Consider the following 14,859-nt stretch of genomic DNA (forward strand, 5'->3'; position numbering starts at 1 on the left):
ATCTACATCTATCTTTGCCTTTCCAACACCAGTATAAAACCTTATCACTCTTGATGATAACTTTGATGCTCAACCCACAAATACCAATCCTGACATTCTTCCATCTACAAATGCCAACACATCAATCCTCAAACATTCCACAAGGACCAAAAAGCCTTTATCTCATCTTAAATATTATTTGTATAATTCATTTACTGGTCAATCCAATCAATCATCATTATCATCAGGTATTAATTATCATTTATCTAATCACTTGTCTTATTTTCTTTGTCTCTCACATACAATCATTTATCATGTCCATTAATACTCTTCATGAACCACCGTTATTTGTTGAAGCTAGCAAGTTTGAGTGCTGGAACCAATCAATGCAAACTGCTTGAGAGAATGTGTACTTGGAAGACTATTGACTCACTATCACATAAAAACCAATTGGCTGTAGATGGATTTACAAGATCAAATATCATGCTGATGGCACAGTTGAAAGGTTTAAGGCAGTCTTGTTGCAAAAGAATACAACCAAAATTGATGGCCTTAATTACTTAAATACTTACTCTAGTGTTGTAAAAGTTACCACATTCAAATTGGTCATTGCCTTGAGAACTAGCTATTAATAACTGATTTATCCATCAACTAGATGTCAACAACGCACCTTTCCATGGTGACTTGCAGGAAGATGTATACATAACCATCCTACCAGGTATCAAACTAGTCATGCTCAATCATGTGTGTAAACTCATAAAATCTTTGTATAGTCTCAAGCAAGCCAACAGAAAATGGCATGAAAAACTCACATCTCTTCTTATTGCTCAACAATCCATCAAGCTAGCTCTGACCATTCACTTTTCATCAAGAACAAGAAAACATCTAGAAGATCTACGCTCCTCTTGGTGTATGTAGATGCCATCATCATTTCAAGAAACTTATTGACTGGATTTGACCACGTCAAACATGTTCTACACCAAACTTTTCAAATAAAAAATCTTGGATAAATCAAGTATTTCCTTGGCCTTGAGGTAGCACACTCCAGACAAGGCATCTCAGTGTGTCAAAGGAAATATTGCCTCGACTCCAAGGTGGAAAGGAATTCAAGTTTTAATCATCATTCTTTGATGTAATTTCATCATCTTTCATCTCTTTTGTAAACTATAATGAGTACGTTCAACTAATTGTCCTTGGAACTAGATGTATTTATTTATGGATCTTTTATAAATTTTTAATTTGAACGGTTATATATAATCGTGTTTTCATTACATATATGATTTATTTGTATTTGTCTTGCTTTTCCACTAAAAATTTAAAGTTGATTATATGATTTAATAATTGCTTGGAAAATACTTCTTAGATTATGGTTTTCAAATAAATTTGTATATAACTACTAGTTTCTAGGAATATGACTAGGTTTACACTTAGGAACAACTTGGTTAGAGATACAGTTCTAACCAAAATGGTTTTTGTTTTCTGTTGGCTTGTTGCCTTAATACAAGTTTTTGTTTTGGTAAATCCTTAATACAAGTATTTTACCTTAAAAACAATAATTACTATGTTTGTTTGTCATATGTTTGTATAATATATATAGGTAACAATTAATTTTTGACTAAAAAAAGAAAAGACATTATAACACACTCGTAGAAACAATATATAACATGTCTGAAACAAATATACCACACTCCTAGAAACAAGGAAATGAGAACCATGAAAGTAGCAATATAGGAATGACTTGGTCTTTCACCATAAATCCATCTCCTACTTCGGTACTATTCTGTTTTCTACCAAATTCTCTTCCATCGTCAATCAAAAAGTTCTTTTCTCTGACCTCTTTTCTTCTCCTCCCATGAATAATTTGAACCATGATTCCTATTCTTCCTTGTAGATACACAATGGAAGGAAATGGTGCCTTTTTTGCTTGACTTTGGATAGAGCCTAGTTGTTCCAATGATGGTAAATTGAGGAACAAATCATGTTTCTTCTTCATTGAATCAAATTATATAGGTGTAGATTTACATAGCTCTTAGAAAACAAATAAAATTATATATAACTATTGCTAGGTGTAAGGTTGTAGCTTGAGCAATATAAATTGAAAGAAATGGCTTCATTGACTAACCAACCTTCCAAGAAAAGTATGCGGAATTCTGGCGAGAAGCCGACTATAAAGTTTGCAAGACGAACATCGAGTGGAAGATATGTTAATTTGTCAAAAGATGACATTGAAATGTCTTCAGAAGTATCAGGAGATTATATGAATTATACTGTTCATATTCCTCCTACCCCTGACAACCAACCAATGGATAATACTTCTGTGGCAATGAAAGCTGAAGAACAATATGTTTCAAATTCTTTATTTACCGGTGGATTCAATAGTGTAACAAGAGCTCATCTAATGGACAAGGTAATTGATTCTGAGGTGACTCATCCTCAAATGGCAGGGGCTAAAGGATCTTCTTGTTCAATTTGTGATGGTAAAGTTATGAGGGATGAGAGAGGAAATGATGTGACTCCATGTGAGTGTAGGTATGTATGTATATATATGTGTTCACAAGTTTTTCATATCAAACACTAATCATGATGCATCTCAATATCGTGTCAAATAATTTCAGATTCATTTCAAAATTTATAGAGTTTATTATTATGACTTGAGCAATAAGTTAACTAGATTATGAAATAATATCAATCAATTTATCAGGTACAAGATTTGTAGAGATTGTTTTATGGATGCACAAAAAGATACCGGTATGTGCCCGGGTTGTAAGGAGACTTACAAAGTAGGAGAATATGAAGATGATGGCAATGATTATCCAAATGGAGCATTGCCATTACCGGCGCCAGGTTCCAAACAGAACATGTCGGTTATGAAGAGAAATCAAAACGGAGAATTTGATCACAATAAATGGTTGTTTGAGACCAAAGGTACCTATGGAGTTGGAAATGCTTATTGGCCTCCAGATGATGAGGACGAAGGTGATGTTCTAAATGATGGAGTATTTGATGCTGCTGAGAGACCTTGGAAGCCTTTGTGCAGAAAAACACCAATTCCATCTGGTATCATAAGTCCATATAGGTTAGTACATGTTATGCTATGAAATCGGTTGCACCATATATATGCAATGGTACCTGAATCTGATTGTGCATATATTTAATTTGCAGACTGCTTATTGCTGTTCGCTTAGTCGTGATGTTCTTCTTCTTACATTGGAGAGTGGTGCATCCAAATGATGATGCAGTATGGTTGTGGCTCATGTCAATCACTTGTGAAATATGGTTTGGTTTCTCATGGATACTCGATCAAATCCCAAAGCTTTGTCCGGTTAATCGATCGACAGACCTTGAAGTCCTTCACGAGAAATTTGACAGTCCATCACCATCCAATCCCACAGGAAGATCTGATTTGCCCGGTGTTGATCTTTTTGTGTCAACGGCTGATCCGGATAAAGAGCCACCTCTTACAACTGCCAATACTATTCTTTCCATATTAGCAGTTGATTACCCTGTGGAGAAGCTTGCTTGTTATGTTTCAGATGATGGAGGTGCTCTCTTGACTTTTGAGGCCATGGCTGAGGCTGCGAGTTTTGCTGATTTATGGGTTCCGTTTTGTCGCAAACACAACATTGAACCAAGGAATCCTGATTCTTACTTTGCCTTAAAAGTCGATCCCACTAAAAACAAGAGTAAACTGGATTTCGTGAAGGACAGGAGAAGGGTGAAAAGGGAGTACGATGAGTTCAAAGTGCGCATAAATGGCCTTCCGGATTCAATTAGGAGAAGATCTGATGCATTTAATGCAAGGGAGGAAATGAAGATGATGAAACATATGAAGGAGAGTGGGGCTGATCCTTCTGAGTCGATCAAAGTATTAAAGGCCACCTGGATGGCTGATGGCACCCACTGGCCTGGAACTTGGGCTGTTTCTTCTAGGGAACATGCTAAAGGGGACCATGCAGGAATACTTCAGGTATATTCTTTTGTATTATATTTAACACACACACGCACGCGTGTGCGCAGACATCTTAATTTATCTATATACATGTATATGAATAGGTGATGCTAAAGCCTCCTAGTCCTGATCCGTTAATGAGAAGTGCAAATGACAAGATCATAGATTTCACTGAAGTGGATACACGTTTGCCAATGTTTGTATATATGTCCCGAGAGAAGAGGCCAGGTTATGAACACAACAAGAAAGCTGGGGCCATGAATGCACTTGTTCGAGCATCTGCAATCTTATCAAATGGACCATTCATTCTCAACCTTGATTGTGATCATTATATTTATAATTGCAAGGCAGTACGTGAAGGAATGTGCTTCATGATGGACAGAGGCGGCGAAGACATATGCTATATTCAGTTCCCCCAAAGATTTGAAGGTATTGACCCCTCAGATCGCTACGCCAATCACAACACTGTATTCTTCGACGGAAACATGAGAGCCCTCGACGGTCTCCAAGGCCCATTCTATGTGGGAACCGGGTGCATGTTCAGAAGATTTGCATTGTATGGATTTGACCCTCCCTCGGGTGAGTGGGATGCGAAACATGCTAAAAATAATACTGCCGAAGAAGTCTGTGAAACAACACCAGCTTTGAATGCTAGTGAGTTTGATCAAGATCTAGACATAAACCTGCTGCCTAAACGTTTTGGTAACTCAACCATGTTGTCTGAGAGCATACCTATCGCTGAGTTCCAAGGTCGTCCTCTTGCTGATCATCCTGCCATCAAGTATGGACGCCCACCGGGTGAATTGAGGGCCCCTCGCGAACCACTCGATGCTAGTACCGTAGCTGAAGCTGTTTCTGTGATTTCTTGTTGGTATGTATACCTTGCCCAACACACACACGCACGCACATTTAAACAAAACAAAACATATATTTATTAAAGTTTCATCACATTACATGTAGGTATGAAGACAAGACAGAATGGGGAGATAGAGTGGGATGGATTTATGGATCAGTGACAGAGGATGTTGTTACAGGATACCGTATGCATAACCGTGGATGGCGTTCTGTGTATTGCGTAACCAAACGAGATGCATTTCGTGGATCAGCACCAATTAACCTTACTGATCGACTGCACCAGGTGCTGCGATGGGCCACCGGTTCCGTTGAAATCTTCTTCTCCAAGAACAATGCATTCCTAGGCAGTAAGCGCCTAAAACTTCTACAACGTCTCGCTTACCTCAATGTTGGAATCTACCCCTTCACCTCCCTCTTCCTCATTGTGTATTGCTTCCTCCCAGCACTCTCATTGCTCTCTGGATTTTTTATCGTGCAAACTGTCAGTATTGCTTTCTTAGTCTACTTGCTCACCATGACTATATGCTTGGTGTTGCTAGCCATTCTCGAGGTTAAATGGTCTGGCATAGAGTTAGAACAGTGGTGGAGGAATGAACAATTTTGGCTCATTTCCGGCACTAGTGCTCACTTCGCCGCTGTCATACAAGGACTCCTAAAAGTGGTTGCTGGAATTGAGATTTCCTTTACTTTGACAGCTAAATCAAGCGGAGAAGACGACGATGATATTTTCGCGGACTTGTATATAGTCAAATGGACCTCTCTAATGATTCCACCCATTGTTATTGCTATGGTAAATGTGATTGCTATCGTTGTGGCATTTTCACGAACAGTTTATAGTGCAAATCCACAATGGAGCAAGTTCATAGGAGGAGCATTCTTTAGTTTTTGGGTGCTTGCTCATTTGTATCCATTTGCAAAAGGGTTGATGGGAAGGAGAGGGAAGACTCCCACCATTGTGTTTGTGTGGTCAGGTCTCATTGCAATTACACTTTCTTTGCTTTGGGTTGCTATTAGCCCGCCACAGGCTGGTGCTGGCGGCCAAGGTGGTGGTGGAGACTTTCAATTTCCATAAAATGATAATGGGAGTGCTTATGGATTTGAAGCCTTGGGGGTTTCATCTTAGTATATGTATGTTTCTAACAATAGTAATGTGTCTTTGTAAATCTAGCTCTATAGATATGATATTTTGGTGGCATATTGTAATAGGCTTTGGAGAATTGCTTTTTATTTGATTGTTGTTTAGATCATAGACTTGATCATGTAATGTATTGTTGATCATTTTACACTTATTTTTTTCTTTCAACTTGTTGTTTTCTTTATAAGTAGACAAAATGGTAAACACTATCATATATTCACACAAATCTAGTAATATCATTGTCCGTTGAATTATATTTTGCGAATTCTTCTCTTCATCTTCTCTCTAAAAATATCTTTAAGAGTCGTGCAAATATTGTGGGTGTTGTGTTTGTGTTTTTGGTACCACTAAAGTTCTTTTTTCAAATTACACATGATGTATACTAAAAAATTTAATTTCTCAAAACCAATAGCAGAAGTTAGTTATTTCTTTAAAAGAAAAAAATAGTGAATTACAATGTATTTTGCTCTAGAATGAGGTGCAATGCATAGGAATCTGAGTTATCCGAAGTTAGTGGATAAAATATATTAGAAAATATTTTACTTAGAGGCATCAAATATTTGATCGTCTAGGTATCATGGATTTTTAAATTTAAAGAATCATACAATCTATTTTCCTTTGAGACAAGCGTCTTTAAAGAAGGTTTTATGATCCAAAATCTTAGAAACTTATTATAAAAGCTAAAAACAATTCAGCCTCAAGTATGCATTATATTATGTCTAAACTTCACAATAACAATCATTATTAACTTGATCGTAAAAGTGTTTGTAGGCACTCTCCCCACCATCAAGTAAAGCTCAAAGAGCTTTGTACCAAAGGTGTCATAAGATCCATCAACGTCAACGACACTCGAAGAGAAATGTCTTACTAAATTATTTAGCATCATCTGTGGGATGACGTCTTCTATTGTTTATGCTCTATTTCCAGTTTAATGGTGAGTTTCGAGTACACGCAAACTGAAGGATTGCTCTCCATGCAAAACATCAACGTTTCCCGAGGAACCTCCTCGAAAACATTTGAGGACACTCAGAACTTCTGAGTATTCTCAAAGAACGTATCCAAAAGTTGAACGATCACATGAGACAGTCAAGTCAAAAAAGGGTGAAAAAACTAGTGGTTATGTATGGGAGACCTATACTTGTTGGCGAGATGTTCAGTTGGTGGGACAATTTCCCCATCATGGCAAGCACCGGAGGGACGACTTTACTCATCTTGAAAAAGTCAACTTATCAATGTTTCAAAGAAGAACCGACTCATGGAGTGTGGTCATTCAAGGGGCACCTTCGTCATCATAGAGGATCTCCTAAACCCCGAGAAAATAACATTTTACTCTCTTAAGAAGAATCAAAGGATGTGATAAATCCATTTATGTGAGTTATGTAAGTCTTAAATGTTGAATTCATGACTTCAAATTTGGTATTTAGTCGTATTTTAATCATATTAAGGTAGATTGGTGAGTAATTGAGTCAAGTACACTTGTTGCTCTATTTTTGTGGATTCCATTCGTGCTTTTTTGTACACAGTTAGTCAGATGATGTTTGTTGTCATGACTACAACGAATTTAATGTCAGAAGAAACTGAAGGAAGTCGTGGCATTACATTAACAACTAAGACTTGAGAATTTTTTAGAATATATGCAGTGCTGCCAAAGTCGATTAACATTTTTTTCACATCCCAGTCAGTGTGGTGAATCTTAATGACCATATGATCATTGTTGTGAGGGAGTACGCTTATAATGTCTTCTCTTGAGAAAGTGATTTCAGGCTCCCAATTTGTGCCAAATACGCTAAGGGCTTTCAGGAGCGTGATGTTTGCTGTTAACACCTGTCGGGCCTATCTTCTCCGAGAGAAGTTAGATTCCCCTCCTCCAGCAAAACCTCCAGCTATGGTGTTAGAGGTCTCCTAGGAACTTTGCTAGAGCATCTTCATTGAAAGATGGTGAAAGTAACTCGTGATTGGATGATGTGTGTGTGTGGTCCAGGTCACTTTTACCGAGACCCCACGCAGAACGCCAATTGTACTAAGTAAAAGTAACTTGAGCATGAAAATCTCCAACAAATAATTGTTTAATTGTTATCTGAGATTTTAGAATTTGTTCAGGATTAGAACTAACCAACACGAGAAAACGAGAAGCCTCGTATTTCTTTGTTATATAATCATTTGGTAACTTTTTTTTTCCCTGTAAATTAAATATTTAAATTTGTCTATGTCTACTCGTATATAATTTATTTAATGTTTATTGTTAAAATATTAAATTGATAATTTTATAAATTACTAAATTTTATAATAAATACATTTTAAAACATTTTTTTAAAAAGGAGTATTCAAAATAAATAAACCCTGCGGGTACACATCATAAACCGAAGAACGAGAAGAGGATTAACATTTGAACCTTCGCAAACCCAGACATCCCCCACTCCATTTCATTTCCCTCCAAACTCCATTCCAATGGCTTTCACTTCTTCTCTCACTTCCCACTTTCTCCCTCTCCCAACCAAAAATCCATCCCTAACCCCTTTTCAATCTCAACCCTTCTTTTCCCCTAGACTTCACCCAAAACCATTCTTCTTATCATCATCATCATCTTCAATCTCAACCGTCGCTTCAGCATCATCTTCCAAAAACTCTTCCAATAACAATAACCCTAAACAACCCAAACAAGATGAAGTTATCGAGGTTGAAGTAGAAGAGGAACTTCCATGGATTCAAGAGAAGGCTCTCGACCTCGTTGAGTTCACCGGTTCTGTTACCCAAGCGATTCCCGGTCCTAGAGTGGGCCCCACTTCCTTGCCGTGGATTCTCGCCGTTCCTCTTGGTTACCTTGGTCTTACTTTTGTTATTGCGGTTGTTAAAACCGTTAGGAAATTCAGTTCTCCCAAAGCGCAACGAAGGAAATTGGTTCGTTTTTTTTGTTTCTTTGGAGTTTTTTTTGTTGATTGTGCTTAACGGAAATTCTAATGTTGATTTTGTTTGTTGTAGGTTGGTAAAAATGCGTTGTTGTGTAAGTCGGTGGACGAGTTGTTGCAAAGAGGACGCGATGAAGTTAAGGTTGATGATCTCAAAGGAATTGAGAATAAGGTGTGGTGCATGATATAGAAAATACTATTTACTTTAAATTGTAGTTGGGTGTGATTCTAAATTATGATTGTAGTTATGCTGCAAACCACGATATTATGGTAAAATGCAAGCAAATGCAACCGCAATTCCAGTTGCATAGACCTCTACAACCTTATTATTTCCGTTGCAGACTAGAGTTTATAATTATTTGTGTCACAATCCTTGTTATTGTGAAGATTTTGTAGTCAAATTGACCGTGACTGCTGACACTTTATAGTCATTAGAGATATGGAAAAACTCTTAATATCTGTATTGCAGTTGCAGACCTTTTTCTATAACCTTGAATATGGCATGTGGTCACTATTTGACATTTGTTGTTGAATAATGTTTGACCTCACATTTTGTCTAGGGGTTATGGAATCACTTTTTAAATTTGTGTCAATAGCGGTAGAGGAGGTTTGTTTTCCCCATGTATGTTGAGTTATGATACAAACCAATATTCTCAAACATTTGAAACTAAAGAAATACGCAAGATAGATGTAAATACAAGATTTATTTAATGATAATAATTTGATTGCATAGGGAAACACTTTATTCACAACTAACATATGTTTCTCCAAAAGATATCTCTAAATCCTACTTCCCCTACTATTTGATAACTTCCCCACGTCAGTAACTTCTCACCATCATTAACTAACTCTTCTATCTCAAGTTCTCAACTAGTTCCCCTTCTGCCATCATAAGACCCTTTCTCAACTGTCCTCTGGTTTCTCCTTACACTTCCCATTCCTTGGGCCCATGAGACAACTGCTAGGCCAGTTGATCTTCAGCCCTCCTTTTCTTTTGGGTTGTAATGTATCAAGTGCTACCTTGATAGAGATTATGTGGAGAAACTCTTAGCAGTAGTAAAAACTGACAGCAGAGTAGTCTTATTATCTGTTGAGAATCAGCATCTTACAATGCTAGTGTAAGAGATTAAAAATCCACAGTAATGTAAAATATTACACTACCACTATAGTCATAACACTCTGCACACATATAGTGAATCTCATATTCAGAATACTGAATTGAATCATTTGTTACTTCTCCTTTTCTGGTATTCCACTTTCCACACAAGGTTAAATTAAATCACAAACTGATTTCTAGTTTTAATTTTTAAAGAATGATAACTTTTTTTCTTTCTTTTTGTATGTTTTTCTGCACGAGTGCCTATCAGATGGGGGTAACTTGACATACTTGATTGCTTACTATTTGCATTAGAAACGCTGTTTTCTTTTACATACTAATCTATAAGGCTGAGTATTTGCTCCTATTTATTTTGAGTTCGTTGTTATTGATAATATGTCTTAGTTTTACAAAAGAAGAACAATATGTCTTACTAATCTAAAAGACCATAAGTACTAAACTGGTATTATATAAAATTACCATCATCAATTCATCGTAATATTCTTTGTAGTATATAGATTAACAGTCTGAGTCTGAAATATTGGATCTTTTACCTCTCTAACCTTATGTGAAACTTTTGTTGATGATGTGTATATGTTTCGATTCCTACTCATGATATGTTTTATCGGTGCAAATGTTTTTTAATGAAAGTGATATTTGCAGTGTTTTTCTATTAAAGGATCATGCCATCAATCTAGATCAAGAAAGTAGTTCTTAGCTCATGGAAATTCATTTTTTTGTTTGCTGGCTTACCATACTTTTGACTTCCTCTGCATGTGTCATTGATTTTAAGTAACAAAAATTCATATCCAGACAGGTTTTGGCTTGGAAGAAATTTTGCGCAAATATATCCGATATGCTCTCAACGAGAAACCATTCAACCCTGATGTTGTAGCTGATTTAATTCAGCTAAGGAGAGCTTCTGCATTAAATGACTCACAAGTTGCTGAGATTCTAAATGAAATTTCACGAAGAATTGTGAGAGACAAAGGTAATGTCTTCTTAATATTGGACAGTTTTCATCCGAGCAAATCCTTGTACGTGGTAGTTTATTTTGGCCTAGGCTGTGTAGAAAAGTATTCCGATGAACTGCTGTGATGAGTGTACAGGATTATTTTTCTCAATTTGCTCCTTATATTGACAAAGGTTTAGTATCTGAGTCCATCGGTCAAGTTCAAATGGTCATGTTTTTTGATAGAATTTGTGACATATAGCTTCAAACCTACAACTCTACAAATTGCCCAAACAATTCACCATCTCTAGCCCAACCCAATTGGCTCAAATAAAATGTTTTAAAATGCAGGAAATGCAATGAAAAATACTGTTTAAGTATCTTCCAGGGGGAAAGTAGTCCCTTTGGGTAACATAGAAGGGTCTTGGTCATATATGTTTTAGTTATGCCATTGTTTTGGTTTTTTACCTGTCAAGCATCTCAAATAGATCTCCAAACACTTATTCATCACATTTGACTGGCCACTTGATTTCAGGCAATAAGTCAAACTGAATTTGTTTGTTTGTTTTTGATATATAAGGTTGGTTTGGTGGTTAAGGTGGAGTAATTAAGAAATGGAATGATTAGGAGGGTGAGGGATCAATCTGCACCCCAATATGATACCAACTATACTAGCACGTGCCATTAAAAAAACTGAATTTGTTTAGTACCATCTAATCTAACTGAAACAACTTAGTCAAGCATACAACCTTGTCAAAGTCCAAGACTATTGATGCTGAAAAACCATGCAACTGAACCACCTCTTTGAAAAAAGCCTCGGCTAGATCCGTAGCAGTAAGAGAATAAGATAGTTAAATAATGTGGACATATTTTGCAAGTAATTCAACCTCCAGGCACCAACATAATTGTTTCTTTACCATCAAATTTTTGTAACCCGCCATAGAAATCAATCAAGATCTCCATAATATGTTAGTAGGAATAGGAAAAGGCTGTAGAATCCCAGCAAGGATATACTCTGACAATGTTACAGCTTGCCTTAAACAGTTGAATGTCCTGTTTCATCTAGGGGTGTTCAAAAATATGGTTAACTGAATTGTATACTAGAACTGAATTGTTTTGCACCATTAAAAAACTGAACCACTTAAATGGTTAATGAATTGAACCATTTAATTTAAATAATTCAATTTCAGTTTAAAATTGGTTTAGAACCAGATTCATTTTATAAACTGGTTCGAAAATATTTGTTTTTTCCTAAAACCAAAAATAATAATTTAGCACAAAAAAATTTAAAAAAAAAAATTTTCCTAAAAATAAAAAAAATCCAAAAATAATTCTTTCCTGGAAAATAAAAAAAAAATTCCTGAAAATTAAAAAAATCTAAAAATTATTTTTTCTTAAAAAATTAAAAAAATCTAAAAATAATTTTCTCCTAAAAAATAAATAAAAAATCCGTAAAAATATATTCACTATATGTAACATTTTTATGAGTCAATAAATTGTTTACTTAAAACTTTAAGTCCATTTAAATGTTATGTTAGTTTAGATTAATCCTAGTCAATTTGTTAAAAAAAGTCTTTTAAATGTATTGATTTATTTTTTTAAATATATAATCATGATTAGGATTATATATAGTGAACTAGATGAAGAAGTTCAGACGTCGTTGTTTCTATTCTCTGAGAAGTTCAGACGTCGTTGTTTCTATTCTCTGACTTCAATTTTCTTTCAATGATGTTTAGGGCCTATTGTACTGAATAAATCAGGTTATACTGAAAAAGGTTTCAAGAGAAAACTAGCTGTTCAAGCTCTTTTTGGAAAGGTCTTCTATCTATCTGAGGTAAGTGGCCTTAAACAGTCCATTAACATGACTCTTTCTTTTTTTCTTTATATAAAATATAATATATGTAATTGTGTGGAGTGCTCAGAACCATTAAGTGCCACCGCTGGTACCATCTGACACGGTAACCTCAACTGTGGTTTCTGGATTTATTCAACAATTGTTATGGACCAATACTACTGAATTTTTTTATTGATAAGTAAAATCCCAATATTATACCATACCACACAAGTCCTATGGCTTAAGCATGTTGAATCCATCATTCAAATTGATGAGGAAATAAGGAGAGATGCAAACCTTAGGGTTCAAGTAAGGTGGATGAAACATAAGAATGCTTCAGTGTAATTTGTGATACTAAAGTACCACACAAGCTTAACATGAATCACTTATTACACAATAACAAGACCTCTAATGCTGCAAGTGATTGAATGCTAAGACTCATTGGCATACAGAATGTAAGGAATCATTAACCAAGGTTAATCATATAGAGATCATAGTGTTATGATGGATGAGAAGGTGACTGAGTTTTTTTGAGAGCGTTGAGATATCACTTATTATGGAAAAGAAAGTAGAGCATCCTGTCTTCCGTTGTTTGAACATGTTGCAAATTCTGCCTTAATTGTGGTCCGCCCTTAGCTGCCTAATGGGGCATTTGGGCTACCTTCGTTGCAGCTTCCAACACATTCATTGTGTTGAGTGTGAGGAGGGCTTCTATTTTCTGGTATAGTTAGTGTTAATAATAACTTGTATTTCTGCAAGTTATCACATAGTAGCAGAAAATAGCACATATAGTTCTCTTGCGAAAGGAGTGGTTCTATTTTATGATATAAGGAAGAAACCTTTTTGTCAATTCTGGGATATATGTGTATTAACTTTTAATATTTTAATAATTTGGTTGCATGCTGCTCAGAAATTTTCAAATATTTTTCATATATTTTTCAAGTAAAAGGCTAATGTCCATTCTTGTCATTGTTTCTGTCGTGTAACGTCTTAATGTATGATCTGTTTTGATTTTCTCCTATTGTTCTGATTTCAGCTGCCAGAGTTCTGTTCAAGAGATAGCTCCTTAGTTGTTAAGGAAATATTCGGAGTAACAGAGTATGCTCTATATTCTTTGTTTCTATAGTTTTTTAGTCAGAAGAATCAATGCTTTATTTATACATTTTACTTCTAACTATTATTTCCTCTCTTTGAAGTTTCTTAAAGAAATTGATATCTCTATCAGCATTCTCACATAAACATATATTTCATTAAAGATTGATACAAAATGCCATAAGTGAACAGCATGCTAGAAATCCGTTAACTTTTTTTATGTCTCTATTGTCAGAATACTAAAATAGCATGCTCAGATAGAAATGTTTCTTGCTTTTCTTTTTCCTCAGTGAAGATGCGGATCAACTCAGATTACACACAACTTCAGAAGCCGGCAACCTAGATTCACTTGAGAAGATGGTTGATAGTTCAGATTCAGAAGATTCTAGTGAGGTTTCATAATGCTTGATGCAAATATACCTCAAGGTTTTGAATTTACAAAGGTTGAGGAATTGGTTCTGCAAACAATCTTCTCACGACTTGGTGCTGCAAATTCTAGATTACCTCCCATCCAAAAACGGAAGTAAAAATTTCCAATGTGTAGGGCAATGGTTATCCTTAATTTCTTTTTAATGGTACAACTATTGTACTTTCAGCTTTTTCCTGGATTAAATTTTGAGCTTGACATTTTCATTAGTGTCCTTTAGGTTAGTCTCTTTTTTTTTGGTAAGAACTGGATATTGTGGAGAAATACATTTCAGTATAGGTGTAGAATGATTTTATGTGTGTTCGTTTGGGATATCTGTTTAATAATTGGAGGCATTTCTCCCCATATTAACTTCAAATGCCATGGTTGTTTGGCTGTGATTTAGTAAATTTTTTAGTTATCTAAAAATTCTGGAAAGAGTATTTTTGAACAAGACAATAAGCGTATTTTTGTTCTAAACAATACATCTGAATGATCCAAACTACTTTGTAAAAGGATGACGTGAGGGTGAGAACCAATTTCCAGGCTTGTGGATTGATGAGGAACCATTTTTCAATTAATTTGTAAAAGCCATCGCAAAAAGTTACCAGCCACGACCTTTTGTTTTTTTTTAAGAGGCATTTTAGAAATTCGG

General features: G+C 35.6%; 2 protein-coding genes across 2 annotated transcripts; both read left to right on the top strand.

Moving 5' to 3' along the window:
* Positions 1-1,733: 1,733 nt before the first annotated feature.
* Positions 1,734-6,086, top strand: LOC131595749 (cellulose synthase-like protein D4). The gene is made up of 5 exons (XM_058868213.1): positions 1,734-2,508; positions 2,681-3,055; positions 3,142-3,946; positions 4,033-4,799; positions 4,889-6,086. The coding sequence occupies exons 1-5, from the start codon at positions 2,084-2,086 to the stop codon at positions 5,853-5,855; spliced, it is 3,339 nt and encodes a 1,112-aa protein (XP_058724196.1). The 5' UTR covers positions 1,734-2,083; the 3' UTR covers positions 5,856-6,086.
* Positions 6,087-8,260: 2,174 nt separating this feature from the next.
* On the top strand, positions 8,261-14,583 carry LOC131595750 (uncharacterized). Its single transcript, XM_058868214.1, has 6 exons — positions 8,261-8,816; positions 8,898-8,996; positions 10,734-10,911; positions 12,609-12,706; positions 13,743-13,804; positions 14,089-14,583. The coding sequence occupies exons 1-6, from the start codon at positions 8,367-8,369 to the stop codon at positions 14,198-14,200; spliced, it is 999 nt and encodes a 332-aa protein (XP_058724197.1). The 5' UTR covers positions 8,261-8,366; the 3' UTR covers positions 14,201-14,583.
* The last annotated feature ends 276 nt before the right edge of the window (positions 14,584-14,859 follow it).

The sequence above is a fragment of the Vicia villosa genome, linkage group LG4, assembly GCF_029867415.1.
Source record: "Vicia villosa cultivar HV-30 ecotype Madison, WI linkage group LG4, Vvil1.0, whole genome shotgun sequence".
NCBI lineage: Eukaryota > Viridiplantae > Streptophyta > Magnoliopsida > Fabales > Fabaceae > Vicia > Vicia villosa.

Bases quoted from the DNA above. Each gene is read 5' to 3' on its own strand.
- LOC131595749 (XM_058868213.1), top strand. From the start codon at position 2,084: ATGGCTTCATTGACTAACCAACCTTCCAAGAAAAGTATGCGGAATTCT. The intron at 3,947-4,032 runs GTATATTCTTTT...GTATATGAATAG, and splicing joins ACCATGCAGGAATACTTCAG to GTGATGCTAAAGCCTCCTAG. The intron at 4,800-4,888 runs GTATGTATACCT...CATTACATGTAG, and splicing joins GTTTCTGTGATTTCTTGTTG to GTATGAAGACAAGACAGAAT.
- LOC131595750 (XM_058868214.1), top strand. From the start codon at position 8,367: ATGGCTTTCACTTCTTCTCTCACTTCCCACTTTCTCCCTCTCCCAACC. The intron at 8,817-8,897 runs GTTCGTTTTTTT...TGTTTGTTGTAG, and splicing joins AAGCGCAACGAAGGAAATTG to GTTGGTAAAAATGCGTTGTT. The intron at 8,997-10,733 runs GTGTGGTGCATG...ATTCATATCCAG, and splicing joins TCAAAGGAATTGAGAATAAG to ACAGGTTTTGGCTTGGAAGA.